Source organism: Scyliorhinus canicula, chromosome 5, assembly GCF_902713615.1.
Source record: "Scyliorhinus canicula chromosome 5, sScyCan1.1, whole genome shotgun sequence".
Classification (NCBI taxonomy): Eukaryota; Metazoa; Chordata; class Chondrichthyes; order Carcharhiniformes; family Scyliorhinidae; genus Scyliorhinus; species Scyliorhinus canicula.
The window spans coordinates 79516128-79537150 of record NC_052150.1 but is presented as its reverse complement, the minus strand read 5'-3'; the positions used below and the strand labels follow the sequence as shown (position 1 = coordinate 79537150).

Below are 21023 nucleotides of genomic sequence, written 5' to 3'. Positions count from 1 at the left end.
AAAATAGATAAGTCCCCGGGGCCGGATGGGATTTATCCTAGGATTCTCTGGGAAGCCAGGGAAGAGATTGCTGAGCCTTTGGCTTTGATTTTTAGGTCATCATTGGCTACAGGAATAGTGCCAGAGGACTGGAGGATAGCAAATGTGGTCCCTTTGTTCAAGAAGGGGAGTAGAGATAACTCTGGTAACTATAGGCCGGTGAGCCTAACGTCTGTGGTGGGTAAAGTCTTGGAGAGGATTATAAAAGATACGATTTATAATCATCTAGATAGGAATAATATGATTAGGGACAGTCAGCATGGTTTTGTGAAGGGTAGGTCATGCCTCACAAACCTTATCGAGTTCTTTGAGAAGGTGACTGAACAGGTAGACGAGGGTAGAGCAGTTGATGTGGTGTATATGGATTTCAGTGAAGCGTTTGATAAGGTTCCCCACGGTCGGCTATTGCAGAAAATACGGAGGCTGGGGATTGAGGGTGATTTAGAGATGTGGATCAGAAATTGGCTAGTTGAAAGAAGACAGAGAGTGGTAGTTGATGGGAAATGTTCAGAATGGAGTTCAGTTACGAGTGGCGTACCACAAGGATCTGTTCTGGGGCCGTTGCTGTTTGTCATTTTTATAAATGACCTAGAGGAGGGCGCAGAAGGATGGGTGAGTAAATTTGCAGACGACACTAAAGTCGGTGGAGTTGTAGACAGTGCGGAAGGATGCTGCAGGTTACAGAGGGACATAGATAAGCTGCAGAGCTGGGCTGAGAGGTGGCAAATGGAGTTCAATGTGGAGAAGTGTGAGGTGATTCACTTTGGAAAGAATAACAGAAATGCGGAATATTTGGCTAATGGTAAAATTCTTGGTAGTGTGGATGAGCAGAGGGATCTCGGTGTCCATGTACATAGATCCCTGAAAGTTGCCACCCAGGTTGATAGGGTTGTGAAGAAGGCCTATGGTGTGTTGGCCTTTATTGGTAGAGGGATTGAGTTCCGGAGCCATGAGGTCATGTTGCAGTTGTACAAAACTCTAGTACGGCCGCATTTGGAGTATTGCGTACAGTTCTGGTCGCCTCATTATAGGAAGGACGTGGAAGCTTTGGAACGGGTGCAGAGGAGATTTACCAGGATGTTGCCTGGTATGGAGGGAAAATCTTATGAGGAAAGGCTGATGGACTTGAGGTTGTTTTCGTTAGAGAGAAGAAGGTTAAGAGGTGACTTAATAGAGGCATACAAAATGATCAGCGGGTTAGATAGGGTGAACAGCGAGAGCCTTCTCCCGCGGATGGAGGTGGCTAGCACGAGGGGACATAGCCTTAAATTGAGGGGTAATAGATATAGGACAGAGGTCAGAGGTGGGTTTTTTACGCAAAGAGTGGTGAGGCCGTGGAATGCCCTACCTGCAACAGTAGTGAACACGCCAACATTGAGGGCATTTAAAAATTTATTGGATAAGCATATGGATGATAAGGGCATAGTGTAGGTTAGATGGCCTTTAGATTTTTTCCATGTCGGTGCAACATCGAGGGCCGAAGGGCCTGTACTGCGCTGTATCATTCTATGTTCTATGTTCTATGTGATGAATCCGACCACATTTGGGAATATACTCATGCTGTAGCTACTGTACTGGCAAACATGCACAGAGCTACTCATTTTTTAAATAAATGTGAAACACGGAAGACAGCATCTGCATTCTTAAACTGTTTAAACAAACTCTCCTTTAGTTTATAAAATATGTAGATGGTCAATGGGAGGTCCTGCCAGTTTTGCACTTGACAGCCCACTGCAGTGTGCAGTGGCCCCTGAGATCTGAATTATTATACAGAACATAACTACAGCAGTAATTGTAGCATTTTGTAAGTTAAGTCCACTTAAAATGTTTTTTGTAAGAAATCGACTATTATTCGTTGCAAACAGTTGTTGTGACTTGAGATCCTGCTTTTAACTTTAAATAATTTGGCTGGAATAAATCTGTGTAAATGCACTTTATCAATGAGTAGCAGTGACATGGGGCTGAATGAAATTAATATCTGTAGGAGATGCTAGATTGTGAAAGGCTTATCCACAAGTGATGCTGTAAGTGTTGTTTCTCGGTGACTGACAATGTCATAAAACAAAGTCTCCAAGCATGATATACCTGTTTCTGATATGTGCAAACTATAATGTTCCCTTATAAGAAGTAAAGTAAATACAACTTCTGGTCATGTGAAATATTATCTCCTCTTTCAATCATGTGGTTCTGGTGCATACTGAGTCTGTTTACTGCTGCTCATCACATTGAAACGTAAAAAGAAACTGAACAAAAGTAAACAGTCTCTGTCCTGACATTAACCCTACTTCCTAATAAATGTCTCTAAGAAATTAAGAAATTAGAAATCCTATGTCTGCGCATACTTACTGTCCACTAAACATTACTTTCTGTTTTCACATTGGTGTCATACTTGTCAATATTTCTATTATGAATTCCAATGTCTATAATGAAAACCACACATGAAAGCCTGTCACCGTGATTACACACTCCTCCGAGTGGAATTGACCGAATTTTGCATCTCCCAGCTCTTCAATATACAATGCAAAGAAACCCCTCCATTCCAACCAAGTTTTTGAATGTGCTTCCCAAATTTCTGTAGGTTCTGTTGTTTATATATGAATAATAAAATAATTATATACAAATAGGGCCGAAGATGTGACTTTAAAGGGGCCCTGAATTATAGTTGGACACCTTGATTGAATTATTCCTATCCCCTGAACCTGCTTTACCCGAAGAGTAGCCTTGACCTTGATTCCCACTGCTATAGGAGATTGACTGGTATTATTCAATACATTTATAAAGGAGATTTGAAAATTCTAAATACCTGAATGTTTGAAACTTGGAATGATTATATAGATAGACAGTTATTAAAACATTGTTACATGGGGTGACTAATGTGATTATCTCAACTTGGACTGCTGGGTTTGGATGATTGCCACAATCTTAACTTCACCTTACCTAGACTCGAAATTTATTGTGTGAATCCATTCCCCAATGTGGTACAAAATCGTACTGAGGCATACTTTTTCATTGTTGATCTATATCGAGTTAACATGTCTTGAAGTTCCACAGTGAGCCTCAGTCCGTCTAGTCGAGGGAGTAGAAAATTTAGCTCCACATTGCTATCTGTTAGTCCCTGCCATGTGTATAGACATTGGATGAGGACAGGATTAGGCTAGGTCATGATGCCTTGTGTTGTTAAATGGTCCAGAAATGCATTATTTTCCTGAATACACACGAAGAATGAGCATTTGAGTGAGATACTGAAAGCGTTCCTGTTGATTCCCTTATTTTCCATTTCTTTCCTTGTGCCGTTATCATTTCGATCCATGGATGCTTAATTCACATATACCTTTTAAGTCGAGCAAATGAAGTGGGGAACTAAAGAGTACACCGTGCTCGTGTTTGGACAGCAGAACCCAGATTTTTTGGCACCTGAGAGGTTGGTGGGACTTGGGTCGATTGGTTGAATGATGGCCAATGAATTGGCCAAAAAGCTGTAATCTGCTCAATAACAGGCGGTGATTGGATCTTATCCATGTGAGATTATTTTTCACACACACGCATTCGCTATCTCTCTCTCTCTTGCCTGCGCATGCTCTCTCTCCCTCTTTCTCGCACTCCTGTTGTATTTCTCCTGCTGTATTTCTGAAACTCCAGAGACCTGAACACATCTACAGTGAACATCATTACAAACTGAAAGCAGAAACTTTGAACTGAAAGCCGAGTTTGAAGGAATGTGTGCGAGAAGATAACCACCTGAAACAGACTTATCTTTTTTACTCTATATTTTTGCATCCAATTTTTCCTTCTCTGTTTGTTTGTCAGGTGTGTGTGTGTGGAGGGTTGAGGTGAGTTAAAGAGGGAATAGGAATTAAATAACAGTTAACCTGTTGTACTTGCTGCATGCTTAATTATAGTCATTGCCATCCAAGATGGCATTTACATTCGTGGTCTTTTGTTATATGTTGGCGCTGCTCCTCACTGCCGCGCTCATATTCTTTGCCATCTGGCATATTATAGCATTTGATGAATTGAAGACTGACTACAAGAATCCTATAGACCAATGTAATACACTCAATCCTCTGGTACTTCCTGAGTACCTCGTCCATACTGCCTTCTGTGTCATGTTCCTCTGTGTAACAGAATGGCTTACATTGGGTGTCAATATGCCATTGTTGGGCTATCACATGAGGTACATGACTCGACCAATAATGAGCGTTCCAGGTCTTTATGATCCTACCACTATTATGAATGCTGATATACTAGCATACTGTCAAAAGGAAGGGTGGTGCAAACTAGCATTTTACCTGTTGTCTTTTTTTTACTATCTATATGGAATGATCTATGTGCTGGTGAGTTCTTAAAACAACAGTTGTGATATCCAGTGAACTTGTTTATTCAATGCTAAAGACAGATGGATGATGGTAGTCTTTTAACAACTTGGACCCATCTACAGAACCTGTGGTTCAACTTATGACTCGCTTGTATGCATACAAATTTAATGCTTTCCCTCACTTCATGGACATTTTGCCACCAGAGTTTATAGTTTTCCGCTCGTAGAAGAAATTATTTCTGCAACTTGCCTTGACCCGAAACTGAGAACAATTACGTTTGTACTTTGTATGAAAATTGCTGATTATGTTTTAAACATAACCTGGAAATTGCACTCCTATTTGATGCTGTTCACCAATAACTTGCAGGTATATTATGTCAAAGCAATTATGTAACTAGGCTCAAATGTATTGTGTCCAGTTTAAAAGATAGACTAGAAGATGAATTCAGACACTCTTTGGACCCTAAGCATCAGGATACCAGTTTACGTTTTTAGTATATCGAATAGTTTTGCTCACATTATGTGATGAGAATTTATTTTAAGCTTGTAATTGTACTCACGGAAGGAATGATGGATATAACCTAACCTGTGATGGTCATTCTTTACAGAATATGCAAATTATGGTTCTTTTACACAAATGGATCCCTTTCCCACACAAAGTGACATTTTAAAAGGAAAAATTCTTGCTATAGTTTGGGAACATTTGTTTGTGAAGACTATTTTAGCTCTGGTAAATGTGCCAAAGGATTCCATGTTGATTTGACCTACACATTTATATGGTTCTACTATACTTTTAATACATAATGAATTTGGTTATATTGACCCTCATAGCATTTATTCTGATTATGTTCAAATAACGTAAACTCCCTTTTTGGAATACTTAATTTGGTTTGTAATAATACCGTTCACTAGATATGGTGTGGTACAGCTGCATGTTTATTTTTATGTACAAATTCCGGCAAATAAAAAGCTTGAATATAAATTAAAAAAAATTATAGTCATTGTCATAAAAAATATTAATTATTTAAATTTACAAACCTTGTGACTGTAGTTATTGGGCAGCCAAGGGTCAAAGACTGAACTATTTGTTAATTTCAATTGGGTTAAGACTCCGGGTCAGGTTGGGCTGGAATTGACCACGCAGTAGCCCAGGGGGGGTTGTAACATAATTTGGGGGCTCATCTGGGATCTTTGGCATGGTAGATGGCGATGTTTGAGTTGCAGTATAAATTGAAAAGAGACATCAGGTTTGCAGTGGTATAACAGGATGGCTCTGGTGGCTGCTAACATTTTTATTCAGGTGAACAAACTGTCTTTGGTTTATTTAAAAGAGATTCAAAGAGACAAGCTAACCAAATTTGCAGGTGAATTGAAAATAGAGGTGCCAGCTAAAGCGAGGAAGGTACAGATAACTGGAAAAAAAAAATGAAAATTGCTTATTGTCACAAGTAGGCGTCAATGAAGTTACTGTGAAAAGCCCCTAGTCGCCACATTCCGCCGCCTGTTCGGGGAGTGTCGCTCGTTCTGGGTGAGCGTGCTTTACACTCAATTTGGCTCTGTTTCGTTCCTTAGCTGTTGAGTCACCAGGTATCGTTAAGATACCGCCACAAGTTTCAAGTTCAAGTTCAAACCAATAACTCCATACACCAGTTAGTAAGTTCAAACAAGACATGTTTATTATAATACAGTTATCTACTAATCATGCATATAAAACTACAAGACTAGGCTAATCCTACCACTAACAGGCCAATACTTATCTGGATAAGGGGACTGCCGGATCAGGGAACAACGGCCTCTAGCTTTGTCCTGGATCCGCAGGCTTCCAGTTGGTGTAGACTAAAGGGGTCAGGAGTGTCTACTCTCGTAGCGTGTGTTGTGTGACACTTACTTGTTGGCGGCTGCTGTTGGCCAGGCCTCTCCGCTCCGTGGTCAAGTTCGAGAGCTGCTACAAAGGTGTTCTTATTGGGAGGGCCGGCTGAGAGAGCTGGTCAAGGAGAGGCTGGCAGAGAGAGAGAGAGAGAGAGAGCTGGGGTCGGGGTCTCTGTCTTATACCTCTCCCAGGGTCTCGCGCCCACCTGGGCGGACCCTCTATACACTCGCAATCGATTGGGTCTCTTCCCAATCGATTGATTTGAATTTCCCCAATAACGGGGCAGTCCCTCGATCACTGGGTGGTTTTTGGGGCTTATTGTTTTGGACTTCTCTTGGCGCCGAGAAGTCTGGCCTTCTATTCATTGTAGCGATTTGAGTTAACTTGTTTCCATTGTACCTGGGAATCACCCGGTATCGCCTCATTAGTATGCTAACTTGTTTTCTTTCACAGTGCTGTCTTGTTTCTGCAGCAGTCAGAATACGCAAGCGCTTTGCAAGCTGCTTGCTTTTGCAACATGTCCATTTTCCCTGCATTCCTTGTAATCTTCCATTTTGTGTTGGGCAGTGGCCACCCCAGGTGTCTACACTCCCCCCTTGTGATCCTCATGAGAAATCATGAAGGATCACCCAAGTTCGGTGTCTTTGTGTTCCCTGATCTCAGCGAGTCCCATGGCCTCTACACTTTCCTCAATTATGGCACAAATGTTTTATTTAACAGTCTCTGGTTGGCGCTATGTCAAAGGGGACATGCATTACTAGGGAACCTCTAACTATCCTTTGTAAACTACACTCCCTTACACATTTAAACATTCTAACTTCCTATCCTTGAAACATTATCGTCATTACATTCCATTTCTGGCTCGGCAGTCGAGCTCAGAACATCACAATACGTCAGAAAAGGTCTTTATTTACAACAGCAACTTGAAAATTAAATCATTCATTACACATCAAGGGGTTGGGGGGACTGGTGGAAGCCAAAAATAGGGGATTGTACTCTCTATATGGTCGAGGCGCGAGAGCGGGAGGCTCTCCTTTTCCATTTCCTTAACCTAAGTATCTGTACTACGATGCAGAGAACTGCTATCGCCAAAAGTGATTCAACAACATATGATAGGGAGTACCAATTCATAAATTTTGTGCACCAGGTCGGGTCATCGCTGTTCATTACTGGGCTTTGAGTAGTTGGTGTTTGGGAAACATTAACGGCCGGGGTGGGGGTAAAGGGATTTCTGGTCGCGCGCAGTACAAAAGCAAGGAAGAATAATACAATGGCTGTCATCGTTCTTCTCTCTTCTCTTCCTTCTGTTTTCTTTCTTGTTGATCTTGCTCTGATCCTGCTTTGGTCCCTCCTTCGAACGTCCGAAAGCTGGGGGATCAAGCATAGTATCTGTCAATGATCCGTTTAATACCTTTAATGCTAGTGTATCTGTCCTCTTATTCCAATTGTCCCTTAAATGAATGGCCAAGTCACTCCCTGTGACCCCCCTCATTTTTTTTTCAAAAGCGAATTTAGGACCAGACATACACTTAACAACTGTGCCACTGTGAGTCGTCTCGCAGGTTTTGCGATTTACCATCCCAATGTTCCTGGATGTAAATATTATAAGGAGTGGCAACCGAAGGGCTACCTCAAACAAAACAAATGAAACCAAACTTTAGAAATGAGATATCCGAATGAGTTACGTATGGGCCGCGACGGGTAAGATTTGAATGGAATCCCCGGGTAGGGCGTGCTGTGCTGTGCTGACCAGAGTGGGGGGGTCCTCAGACAGGGCGGGTCCTCAATGCCGTTTCTCCACTGCCTGAGCGACCTGGAACGAACGGCCATGAATGTGTTCATCGTGGATTTGCAGCCTCTATTCCCAGAATAGAGGGGCACCTAAAAAAAGGGGGAGCCAAGATGCTCCTAGTGGGGTGAAGGGTGAAGCCTTAAGTTGGGCTCCAGACATTGCAGCTGAGTCAAGTTCTCAGAGATATCTGCGGACAAACTAACGTGCATGTGAGGTGGTCACAAGCTTTTCAGCTGAAAATCGTGAGGCCGTTCTCCAAAAACAAACATTAACAAACAAACAAACATCACCAAACATTCTTGCAGGTTCCATCAGTGGTGGCGTGGGGCTGTGAAAAGCTGTTTAAATTTAAACACTGAGCATTTAACAAACACATACAAACAACCATGCAACGAATATCATACAGGTTCCATCAGAAAGAAGGATACCGTAAATTACATTTGGCTTGGGGTGTAACTAGCATATGGAGTCAGTGCAATGTGACCGAAGAAGAGAGGAAGGAGAGAAACAAAAATGAATTGGCATTGCTGAGGTATCCCTGCCATGAGAAGTGGTGGGTAAGCGCTCATAGTTTGCATGGGGCAGCTGGGACCTTGTAGCTGCGGTGGGTGGTGTTCTCTTTCATATCTGGGGGCGGGTCTAGCTGGTGGTGGGGGTCTCTTGCAATCTCGGGCGAAGTGTCCTGGCTGCCTACAGTTGTAACATGACCCCTGAGGCACATGAGGCGAAGCAGGCACTCTGGTGCATTGTTCCCTTGGGTATTGTTCCCTGAGTGGGGGGTCGGGGCTGTTGGGTTCGTTGCTGCTTCGGGGGGCATTGGTGGGCTGATTCTGTTGCTATTTCGGGCGGGGGGGGGGGGGGGGGGGGGGGCTTGACATTCTCGAGCGTAATGTCCTAACTGTCCGCAGTTAAAACATTCCTGTGACTTGGTCTGCTGTGGGCTGTTCCTTCCCTTATTTACACATGCGGGGTTTTGATGTGTTTTAACTGGATGCATGTGTGCATCTGCCTGTCCTTCCTCGGGTTTTATTATTATCATTGGAGCAACTGGAGTCATTGCTCAGCATTTAAATTTGAAAGAAGTGTCAGAAGCACAGCTTGTGTCATGGCGACAATCAGGAGAATTAGCTAAAATCAGTTATAAATGAAACACATGGAAATGCAACAAAAAGAAAGAACTTTTCAAATAAAAATTGAAATGAGGAGGTAAGAGAGAGGAAAAAAGCATTAGAGAGAGAGAGAGAGGAAATAACAAAAGAGAGAGAGTTCCAACTTGGGGCACTAGAAATTAAAAGCGAGCTGCCACGAGCTAGAGGGGAGCTTAATCCTACAACGGAACCCAGTGGCGATATGTTTAAGTTTATACAGGCCTTCCCAAAGTTTGACGAAAAAGAAGTAGAAACCATTTTTAGGGCATTTGAGAAAATGGCAACCCAAATGGAGTGCCTGAATAAAACATAGATATTACCCATGCAAAGTAAATTGACAGGGCGGGCACAGGAGGTTGATGCTTCCCTATCAGAGGGGGTGTCTGACAAGTATGATGAGGTAAAAAGGGCTATTTTGGGTGCATATGAATTAGTTACCAAGACATATAGGCAAAAGTGTTGGAATTTAAGGACGCTTGCCGAATTTGAAAGGGTTAAGCAGAACAATTTTGAGAGATGGGTACGAGCATTGGGCGTTGAAACTACCTATGAGACTCTGAGAGCGATCATTCTTTTAGAACAATTTAAGAATTCCCTACCTTCTGTGATAAGAACCCATGTTGGAGACCAAAGGATGACGACTGCTGGACAAGCACCAATAATGGCTGACGATTATGAGCTGATCGATGAATTTAAACCTTTGTTCCATCACTCCCATAATTTTGAAAATGATAGGAAGTAATAATAATAATCACTTATTGTCACAAGTAGGCTTCAATGAAGTTACTGTGAAAAGCCCCTAGTCGCCACATTCCGGCGCCTGTTCAGGGAGGCCAGTACGGGAATTGAACCCGCGTTGCTGGCCTTGTTCTGCATTACAGGAAGGCAGGTAGCCGAGGTAAGGAATGGATAGCTGGGAATGCTCCGAGATCTCCTCCTCAGACCAGGAAGGAAGGTATTGAAGGTGAAGGTGAGACTCGGAAGGCCTAGATGTTACCATTGCAATAAAATGGGATACGTCGTTCAGCATGTTGGAAGTTGCGAGGAAAACCAATGGGACTTGTTGGAGCTCATAAGGAGGATTCTGAAAAGGGAACAAAGGTGGCGAACACTACATGGCAGACTGTAGCTTTAACTGGACTACTGTGGTAGTTATGATGAATGAGGTCGATGAGAGATATATCGAGTTTCTGTCTAAGGGGAAGACCACCCCATTTTCATCGACTGATGTACCCAAACCCATAACTATTTTCAGGGACACGGGTGCTACGAACTCTTAATGGAGAAAGACTAGGTTTTCCTTCCAGAGAATTCAATGAAAGCTAAAATGAATCGGATAAGTGGAGATTATACCCAAGTTCCATTGTTTTTTAATATTTTATTTTAATTGTTCATGGGATCTGGGCGTCTCAGGCTGTGCCAGCATTTATTGTCCATCCCTAATTGCCCTTGAGATGGCAGTTAAGCGCCAATCACACTGTTGTGGGTCTGGAGTCACATGTCGGCCAAACCAGATAAGGATGACAGATTTCCTTCTCTAAATAACATTAATGAACCAGATGGGTTTTAACGACTATCAACAATGGTTTCATGGTCATCACTTTTATTTCCAGATTTTTATTGAATTCCAATTCACCCATCTGCAGTGGCGAGATTTGAACCTGGGTCTCCAAAGTATTACTCTGCGTCTCTGGTTTACTAATCCAGTGACAATACCACAAAGCCACCGCCTACTATAAAGTACAATTGGAGTGTGATTTAGTGTCAGGTCCAGTAGTTGTCAGAGTGGTTAGGATGTTGCCAGTGGACGGAGTCGACTTAGCTTTGGGGAATGATTTGGCAGGAGTGAAGGTTGTAGTTTCACCCACAATTAGAGTGTGAGGAAAGTACTGCGGATAGTGCATGAGATACCAATGGCAGGATATGTGGGAATTCTGAAAATCTATTGGTCTTTAAATGACTCAAAGAAATGTTGAAAAAAAGTTAATCACACCGTAAATGACAATGTTAATTAATCTGATTCTGCAGATACTAATGAAATTAACTCTACGAGAAAGGTTTCTCACAGAACTTTGTCAAAGATAACATCAGGTAGAAAAGCAGATTCTGAGAACTCCAAACTGAAGGTGCCTAAGAAAAAGGAGTCCGAATATATTAGTAATAACAGTGATGAAGAGTCAGACAAGTGTTCTGATTATGAAGAAATGTTAAACAACTGCTACCAAATGGACCTGTTACTAACGGATCTTGAACAGCTGGCAAGGTATTCTTCCAAAGCTAAGGAAGAGAACAGCAAATTGGAAGGGGAAAGTGAATTGGACTTTCCTAAAAGTAACCTGTTATAGTTTCTTGCAGTAAACCTATTGCCATCCACTTCAAGTGCAATTGTTTCCCAGAGCATGTCTGTCTTGAAGGAAAATAACCATAATAGCATGCCTTCAGCTATTCAGGATGAGCACAGCAATGACTGCGAAATCCCACCAAGCAAACAGCGGAGTAACCCGACTCCTTTTAAAGGCACACAGCGCCTCTTCAAGGTAAAGGAAGCAAAGGAGATTAAATAATTAGTGATCAGTGTCTTTTGTAAATGGAAGAGGAAGGTGGATGAAGACCCATGCAACGATCCTGCAACCACATCTGTTAACAAAAACCAGAATGTTTATGGAACCAACAACGTGCTATCCACTGATCCTGATAATGATGTGAAAAGTAGGCCACCACCATTTAAAGGAGTAATTCAGTGTCTTCAATTCAACACACCCACCATGGACAACCCTAGCCACAGGTTTCACCTTGGTATATCTGAAAGTAAAGAAGAACATCTGGAAAGCACAAATTCTATAAGTCCATATCACTAAATTAAGAAAAAAGCTGTGATTATGACATCTCCGATGAAGAGATAAATGCTGTAAAATAAAGTTGCGAACATTAAACCCTTTACTTGTCACTGAAAGTAACCATGAGAAGGAAAGGCGAGAATGGAAAATGGGAGGAGTTGAAAAGTGTTTATTGTTTTAAAAATGAACCAAATATTGCCCTCGGCATTAACAATACAGCTTGTAATTTGGCTGCAGAAGATCCTTGAAATTTGTATAAATATTTATTGGGCAATCAGAAAAGACTGGCTGCATTACATTGGAGACAGAGAGACAGAAATGCAAAAGAAACCATTCAGGGGGCTCCCCACATCAGAAACCTGACAAAGGGAAGCACACTGTCTTTGATTGTGAACAAAAGAGTGAAAACACGACACTGTTTGAAGGTATTAGAAGGAGTTCTAAAGCCAAAGATGCAAACCTATCCGCAGAAGAACAGAGAGAATATCTAATAAAGGTACTGAAAAATCTAGACAGATTTGTAGGGAAACACCAGGGTGAACTACGATAACGAGTCATGCTGAAGACATAGGAAACTCTGAATCAATAACGCACCATCCGCCTCGACTAAACCCCTGGAAACCGGCTCAGTTAGAGGTGCGGAAATACAGTACACGTTGGATATGTTGTAGAAACAAGCGAAAGCCCTGTGGTCCACAGAACACCAAGTAGAGCTGTGGTGAACCACTGTTATTGTAGTTCCACTGTTGTTCCACTGTTACAGCGCTGTACATATTCTCTGTTACTGTTTGTTCCATTGTTAATCACTGTTATATATTGTTGTTCTTCAGTGGCTCCGCCCCACTGGGTGTTGTACACAGTTGACTGATCTGTAGCCCTGTCTCCAGTCTGGGTTCAGCAGCAGATAGGCTACATCTTAGAACATTAAAACCATTACTTCGTTTTCTACAACTTGCCTCGTGTGTAATTGATGGTGCATTAAGAGCTTAGGAGATTCAGGGCCATGTTAGTGGGCAAAACAGTGCTGGCCGCCCCGGACTTTTCCAGACCATTTAAAATAGACAGATGTCAGTGACCTGGGGTTGGGGCAGTGATACTACAACACGCAGGAATAGAGAGGCCAGAGGGATATTTTTCAAAAAAACGGTCCATGCCAGGGAAAGAATTCCACCATTGAAAAGGAAGCTTTAGCATTAGAATCATAGGATTTGCAGTGCAGAAGAAGGCCATACAGCCCATTGAGTCTGCCCCAGTCCTTGGAAAGAGCATCCTAGTTAAGCCGAGGCCTCCACCCTATCCACATAGCCCGACCTTACCTTTTGGACACCATGGAGTAATTTAGCATGGCCAATCTACCTAACTAGCACATCTTTGGACTGTGGGAGGAAACTGGAGAACCCGGAGGAAACCCCCACAGACACGGCAAGAAAGTGCAAACTCCATGCAGTCACCCGAGGCCAGAATTGAACCCGGGCCCTTGGAGCTGTGAGGCAGCAGTGCTGATCACTGCGTCACTGTGCCGCCCATACTACCAGCCCTTCAGTACTTTGAAGTATATGTCTGGCATGACAATAAGCAACGCTTAGTTTATATGGACCATAATCTGCGCTTATAGAAACGGAACACAAGATTATTCCGTTGCAGTTTATTATTACGACAGTTCAATGTTAAAAATGTACGCATCCCCAGAAAGGATAATGTGATAGCAGATGCTGACTAGTTACCAATGTAGAGACTGGGAAGGAACTTAAATAATGGGATGGATGAATGGATATATGTTTGTAATTTATGTCTTGTATACCTGATAATGAAATGTCTGTTCCTTGACGTTTCATTCCTTTTAAGGAGGGAAATATGTAAGGGCCCCTTCCTATTGATTCCCTTATTTCCCCATTAATTTTGGCATTATCATTTTGATCCATGGATGCTTAATGGACATACATTTTTAAGTTGAGCAGAGGAAGTGGATAACTAAAGTGTACACTGCTAGCCTTCGGACAGCAGAACTCAAACATTTGGCACCCGAGTGATCGGTGGGACTCTTGTTCGATTGGTTGGCTGGTGGCCCGATATCTGCCCGATAACAAGTGGTGATTGGATCCTCCCCATGAAGAATGATTTTTCAGAGAACCAAGGAAAGCACGGTGGGGTCCTGGACGCTCAAGAGGAAAGAAGCTGCTCTCTCTCTCTCTCTCTCCTATTTTCTCCATAAAAGCTGAGAGACCTAAATGAATATAGAGTGAAAATCAATACAGACTAAAAGAAGAAACTTATAACTGAAAGCCTAGATTAAAGGAAGGTGTGCTAGAACACAACCATCTGAAACAACTCTTATACTTTTTACACCCCTATTTTCCCCTAGGTTTGTGTGTGTGTGTATATATATAGAGGGTGGAAGCACGTTAAAGGGGAAGGGTTAGGAATTAGATAATAGTTAATCTGTTGTACTTGCTGCATATTTAATAAAAGTTATTAATAAAATAGTTTTTTACATTTGCAAAACTGGTGACTAGTTATTGGGCAGCCAAGGGCCAAAGACTTTGAAGAATGATTTGTTAATTTCAATTGTGTTGGGACCCTGGGTCAAGTGGGGCTGGAATTGACCCCGCACTAGTCCACGGGGGTTGGAACATCATAATGATATCATTGGTGGTCAAGTTTTGTGACTTTGCTGGCATGAGGATTCCTGACAACATGGCTACCTGTGCCTACTATCCCAACCAGCAATTTCTTTGGGGGGAAATTGAATCAGGTCACATAACTTGCTGTGTCTCACTAGAATTCCAATTGGTTTCACTCATGCTGTTGATCCACTTGAGATTAGTGTATCACTTGAACTTAATCTGCTGAATAACTGGCTTGAAGGTGCTATTTAATGTAAAAGTACTTTTATTTGCAATTTTGGCGTACATTACTGTAGGTTGGCATACATTTCTTGGGGATGCTATCAATCCTGATGTCTTTTACTTTCCTTCCCGTCTCACATTCTTATAAATCAAAATGTAGATTCAAGCCATAAAGCATTTCTCTGGCCTGAGACCTTAGTGCAGTACTGAGAGGATGCTGCTTTGTTGAGGATGCTGCTTGTTGGATGAGATGTTAAAAGAGGTTCCTATCTGCCTTTTCATGTGGACATAAAAAATATTTCACCTTCATCTCCTAGGGGCCTCACGGTAGCATGGTGGTTAGCATCAATGCTTCACAGCTCCAGGGTCCCAGGTTCGATTCCCGCCTGGGTCACTGTCTGTGTGGAGTCTGCACGTCCTCCCCGTGTGTGCGTGGGTTTCCTCCGGGTGCTCCGGTTTCCTCCCACAGTCCAAAGATGTGCGGGTTAGGTGGATTGGCCATGCTAAATTGCCCGTAGTGTAAGGTTAATGGGGGGATTGTTGGGTTATGGGTATACGGGTTACGTGGGTTTAAGTAGGGTGATCATTGTTCGGCACAACATCGAGGGCCGAAGGGCCTGTGTGCTGTACTGTTCTATGTTCTATCTCCCTGAATAGGGTAATCTGTCAGAGCAGATCAGCTGTCTAATGTATAATTTGCTATCAGTGGGGTAAGAATCGTGTGTTTTGTAACAGGTGTTCAGTACCTTGCCCCAGATCACCATCCAAGCCGTGACAGTGCCAGTTGTGCCCTCCTTGGCACTTTTTGAAGAGCGTGTTCTCCTGACATCCTGGTCAACTCTATTCCCTCGACCAACATCACCAAAACACATTCTGGTTTGCAGAATCTTAAGAATGATAAATGGCTGCCACATATGTCCATAAACAGCTATGACTGCAGGTTGCAAGCAATTGTTAACATTTCTTTTCATATTTGTTCATGTGATGTGGCATCGCAGGCTAGGTCAGCATTTGTTACCCATCCCCTATTACCTTTGAGAGGGTGGTGGTGTGCTGCTTTCATTGAACCTCTGCAGAGGGCTTTACAGTGCTCTGAAAACCTCTGTTTAAAAGCAAAGTTCTTTTGGTGTTTTGGGGAATTTAAAAAAGATATGATACAAAATGGAGAGCATTAGTTTTAGATGCACTGGAGACTGAGGGTTTTCATGTTTTGTATTGCAGGCAATGCCGCTTTGTGAAACCTTGTTGCAATCTATGTTAAAAATGCTAGCAATGGGGTGGTGCAGTGGTGACCCAGCCCCGGGTCACTGTTCGTATGGAATTTGCACATTCTCCACGTGTCTGTGTGGCTCACCCCCTCTCCCCCACACACACAATCCAAAAATGTGCAGGTTAGGTGGATTGGCCATGCTAAATTGGCCCTTAATTGGAAAACAAATAATTAGGTACTCTTAAATTTATTTTTGAAAAAGTTAAAAAACAAATGTTCGCAATTACCTATAATTATTACATAGTGTTACAAGCATACAAACAGGCCATTCAGCCCAACATGTCCAAGCAGTTTTTATTCTCCACAGGACCCTCCTGCCACCCTTCTTCATTTAACCCCATCTGCTAAATTGATTCCAAGCCAGATGGTGAAGTATGAATCTAGATACATATCTTTTCATAATAGTTTTGTTTGCAGAATGCAGTATAACATATCTAAGTTTCCTAATTACCAATCAACAAGTGTCCCAGAAGCCCCTTTTATGTGCTCTTTTGAAAAGACCGAATGATCAATAAAATAAGATGGGGGTGGGTACTGTAATAAAAAAATCAAAGCTTCAAAGGAAACTTCAGTGCAGTCCAGCTGCTTCATCAATCACTTTCCCTCCATTGTTTGGTCAGAAATGGGGATGTTCAGTTCCATTCACAATTCCTCAAATAATTAATTACAAACAGAAAATGCTGAAAATACTCAGCAGGTCGGGCAGCGTGCTTAGATAGGCTTTTTGGTTGGCATGGTCGAGTTTGGGCCAAAGGGCTGTCTCTGTGCTGTAGATTCTATGATATAAACCAAAATGTAATTTCTGGGGTGATGATGCACCCTGAAAGACCCACCGGTCATGGATGGAGACCCTTTTTTGCTTAATATTGCTGTGGGGTTTCAAACCTGGGTCCAATCGTGTGTGAAGCAAACGTGATGACACCATCAACATATCATTCTATTCCTTTTTCTCTTGTGTTTATCTAGCTTCCACTTAAATGCACACCTGCTAGTTATCTCAGTACTCCTTGAATCAGCGAATTGCATATTTTACACACTCGCTGGGTAGCAAAGTCCCTCTTGAATTTCCTATTTGATTTGTTATTGACTGCATAGACCGATGGTTCCTCACAAGTGGAAACCTTTTATCTGTGTTTACCCTGTCAAACCTTTCATAATATTTAAGATTTCTATCTCGTCATACCTCATCAATCTTCTCTTTATCTGTTCATTTTCTTCGATGGGTATAAACCTGCCACTTCTGGGATCATTCTAGTAATTATTTTCTTTTACACCTCCACGGGAGCGTCAATATCATAGAATCATAGCATTTACAGTGCAGAAGGAGGCCATTCAGCCCATCGAGTCTGCACCGGCTCTTGGAAAGAGCACCCTACCCAAACACACACCTCCACCCTATCCCCATAACCCAGCAACCCCACCCAACACTAAGGGCAAGTTTGGACACTAAGGGCAATTTAGCATGACCAATCCACCTAACCTGCACATCTTTGGACTGTGGGAGGAAACCGGAGCACCCGGAGGAAACCCACGCACACACGGGGAGAACGTGCAGACTCCGCACAGACAGTGCCCCAGCCGGGAATCGAACCTGGGACCTTGGAGCTGTGAAGCGGTTGTGCTAACCACTATGCTACCGTGTTGCCCCCTTTCTGTAATAGGGCAAGCAGGACTATTCACCGTATTCTCCTATGGTCTGACCAGGGTTTTATAAAAGATTAACCTAGCTTCTTTACTTTTTAAATTCTGATCCTCTACAAATGAACCCCTGTGGTATTTTTTTATAGCTTCATTAACCAACATTGCTACTTTTAGTGATTTCTATTTCTGTACTCCCAGACCACATTGCTCCTCTTCCTCATTTACACACTTATTCTCCAAGGAGAATGTAGCCTCTTTATTTGTCTAATCAAAAGGTCCCACTTTATACTTAAATATATTACAGTTATTGTGTCAATTACATATCCATCTTGCATGTTTATTAAAGTCATCTTGTATTTGATCATAGTCATTGTCTGCATTAACTATCAACCACAATTTGATGTCATTAGCAAATTTTGAAATTTGTGCTTCCGCTTCCGATGCCCAAATAGGTTATTTATGGCGAACGACAGTGATCCAGCAGCGATCCATGTGAATACCACTTCTGCTCTTTTCTTTTTGCTTTGTAGAAGTCTTGCTATCTATTCTGTAACTTGTCTACTGATTAATCATGAGCTTACTATGTGGTAACCTTCTCAAGGCCTTTGTGAAAATAGAAATATATTATGTTGACTGCATTAACCCATCTACCTTTTCTGTTACTTCTTTAAAGAATTCAGTAGCGTTGGTCAAACATGACTGTCTTTTGAAATCTCTGATGACTGCTCTTAATTATATTCCCAGCTTCAAGACATTTTTCTGTAACACCTTTGAGTAAGGATGCCATTTTCTTTCTTATCACTGATATGGAGATGCCGGCGTTGGACTGGGGTGAACACAGTAAGAAGTCTTGCAACACCAGGTTAAAGTCCAACAGGTTTACTTGGAATCACTAGCTTTCGGAGCACAGCTCCTTCCTCCGTAAGCTCTTGATTCCAAACAAACCTGTTGGACTTTAACCTGGTTTCTTATCACTGACATTATGCTAATTGGTCTGTAATTCCCTCGACTTGCTATATCTCACTTTTAAATGTAGGAATAATAATAAAACACAAGCCTCACTCTGTTCATTTTTCTAATTTAATAAAATATATGTCTAATCTCTGCTGATTCTTTTTTAAAAATATGTTTATTAAAAATGTTCCATATTGGGCAGCACGGTGGCCTAGTGGTTAGCACAACCGCCTCACGGCACTGAGGTCCCAGGTTCGATCCCAACTCTGGGTCACTGTCCGTGTGGAGTTTGCACATTCTCCCCGTGTCTGCGTGGGTTTCGCCCCCACAACCCAAAAATGTGCAGAGTAGGTGGATTGGCCACGCTAAATTGCCCCTTAATTGGAAAAAATAATTGGGTAATCTAAATTAATTTTTAAAAAAATGTTCCATATTAAACAAAACAATCCAAAACGATTAACCAAAATTACACAGTTAAAAGAGACAAATGATCAGAAACACTTATTAACTTTAACCCAAAAAACTAAACAAAACCCCCTAACAGCTGACGGTGGCTAGCTGCTTACAGAATGAAATGAATGGCTGTCACCTTAGGTAGAACCCTTCCACTGACCCTTGGTGGACTTAACCTTCTCCAAATGTAGAAAAGACATGAGGTCATCCCACCAAGCTGATGTACTAGGCGGAGTAGAAGACCTACACCCCGGGCTGTCAACAAGTCGAAGGCGAGGATGTCCGCCTTCACCCTCCACTTAAGCACCAACCAGTCTGATACCCCAAATATGGCCACCAGCGGATCCAAATCAACATTGAGTATGTCCAATATGGTGTTAAAGAAAGGGGCCCAGAGTGTACCAACTTGTTTAGAGTCATAGAGTCACAGAGGTCTACAGCACAGAAAAGGTCCTTTGGCCCATTGCGTCTGCGCGGTCAAAAACAACTACCCAACTATTCTAATCCTATTTTCCAGCACTCATAGCTAAAACTCTCCTCATAGCTAAAACTCTCCAGCCCAGGCAACATCTTGGTAAATCTTCTCAGCACCCTTTCAAGTGCTGTCACGTTCCTCCTATAATGTGGATTCCAGAACTGCACACGATACTCTAGTTATGGCCTAACCAATCTCCACATGGTGTTGAAGGAAAGGCCCAGAAACTTAACCAACATGAACCAGGACATGCATGTGTGGTTAGCTGACCCCTGGGAGCAGTGCTAATACTTGTCCTCCACCCCAGAGAAAAACCTGCTCATCCTCACTTTAGTCAGATGAGTTCTATGCACCTCCTTGAAATGGATGAAAATGATCCGAGCACACGAAGATGTGCGATTGACGCTGTGAAGGGCATCACTCCACACCTCAGCATCCAGAATGGGATCCAATTCACCCTCCCATTTCGCCCTAACCCCTCTCAATGGCTCTGATTCCGCTGAGAGGACATGGCGATATATGCCCGAAATCGTCCCCTCATCATACCCAGCCAAAGACAAAATCCTCTTCAACAGGGAAGAAGGTCGTTCCAAGGGAAAGGAGGAAAAGCCTTGCACGAGAAATTGTGAACCTCACGACCTGAAAAGACTGGAACCAGGCAGTTGGAATTTCTCCACCAGCTCGTTAAAACTGACAAACCTCCACTCCACAAGTAGGTCTCCAAACCCTTCTCTCTCATGACTTAAATGTCCAGTCAAAACCTGTTGGCAGAAAAGGATGGTTGTTGCAGATGGGGGCTAGTGAAGACAGGGAACAAGGCTTGAAATGCTGCTTGAACTGCTTCCAGATTCTCAGAGTGAACACCACCACTGGATTCAGGGAACAGCTCACCGGAGAGAAAGACAACCATGCAGTAATTATTGCGTCAAGGCTCAAAACAGTGGAGGAGCTCGCTTCCATTTGTCCTCCAGTGGAACCAGGATCATTTTTTTAAAAAAAATAATTTTTATTGAAAGAGTTTTTCCATACAGACATTTACCCCTACTAATTTTTAAATTATTTACAACACAATCCCTCTAGGCAAATATCCCTCCCTCGCCCGCCCTCTCGCGCGCACCAGTCCTCCCCCCCCCTCCCCCCCCAAGCAACAACTTAACAAACAAGGCAGCCTACAGTTTCAGACATGAGCAGCGAGCAGACTTGCCCGCGTTACAGTCGTGCATGTCCCCCCACGACCATTGCTGCCCCCCCTCCCCCCCCCCCCCCCCCCCCCCCCCCGGGTTGCTGCTGCCACGACCCTGTACGCCTATCTCTGATCTAAAAAGTCAAGGAAAGGTTGCCACCGCCTGGAGAATCCCTGTACCGACCCTCTCAGGGCAAATT

The 21023-nt window shown here is 42.7% G+C and overlaps 2 protein-coding genes across 2 annotated transcripts in view; both read left to right on the top strand.

Annotated features, from left to right (window-relative positions):
* Positions 1-21023, top strand: part of jazf1b (JAZF zinc finger 1b) — a 340149-nt gene that overhangs the window by 6224 nt on the left and 312902 nt on the right. The gene's annotated exons all lie outside the window — the stretch shown is intronic.
* On the top strand, positions 3939-4736 carry LOC119966081 (protein cornichon homolog 1-like). Its single transcript, XM_038797273.1, has one exon. It carries the CDS (start codon positions 3954-3956, stop codon positions 4383-4385), a length of 432 nt encoding a protein of 143 aa, XP_038653201.1. The 5' UTR covers positions 3939-3953; the 3' UTR covers positions 4386-4736.

Excerpts from the sequence above, each read along its gene's own strand:
- LOC119966081 (XM_038797273.1), top strand. The coding sequence starts at position 3,954 with ATGGCATTTACATTCGTGGTCTTTTGTTATATGTTGGCGCTGCTCCTC.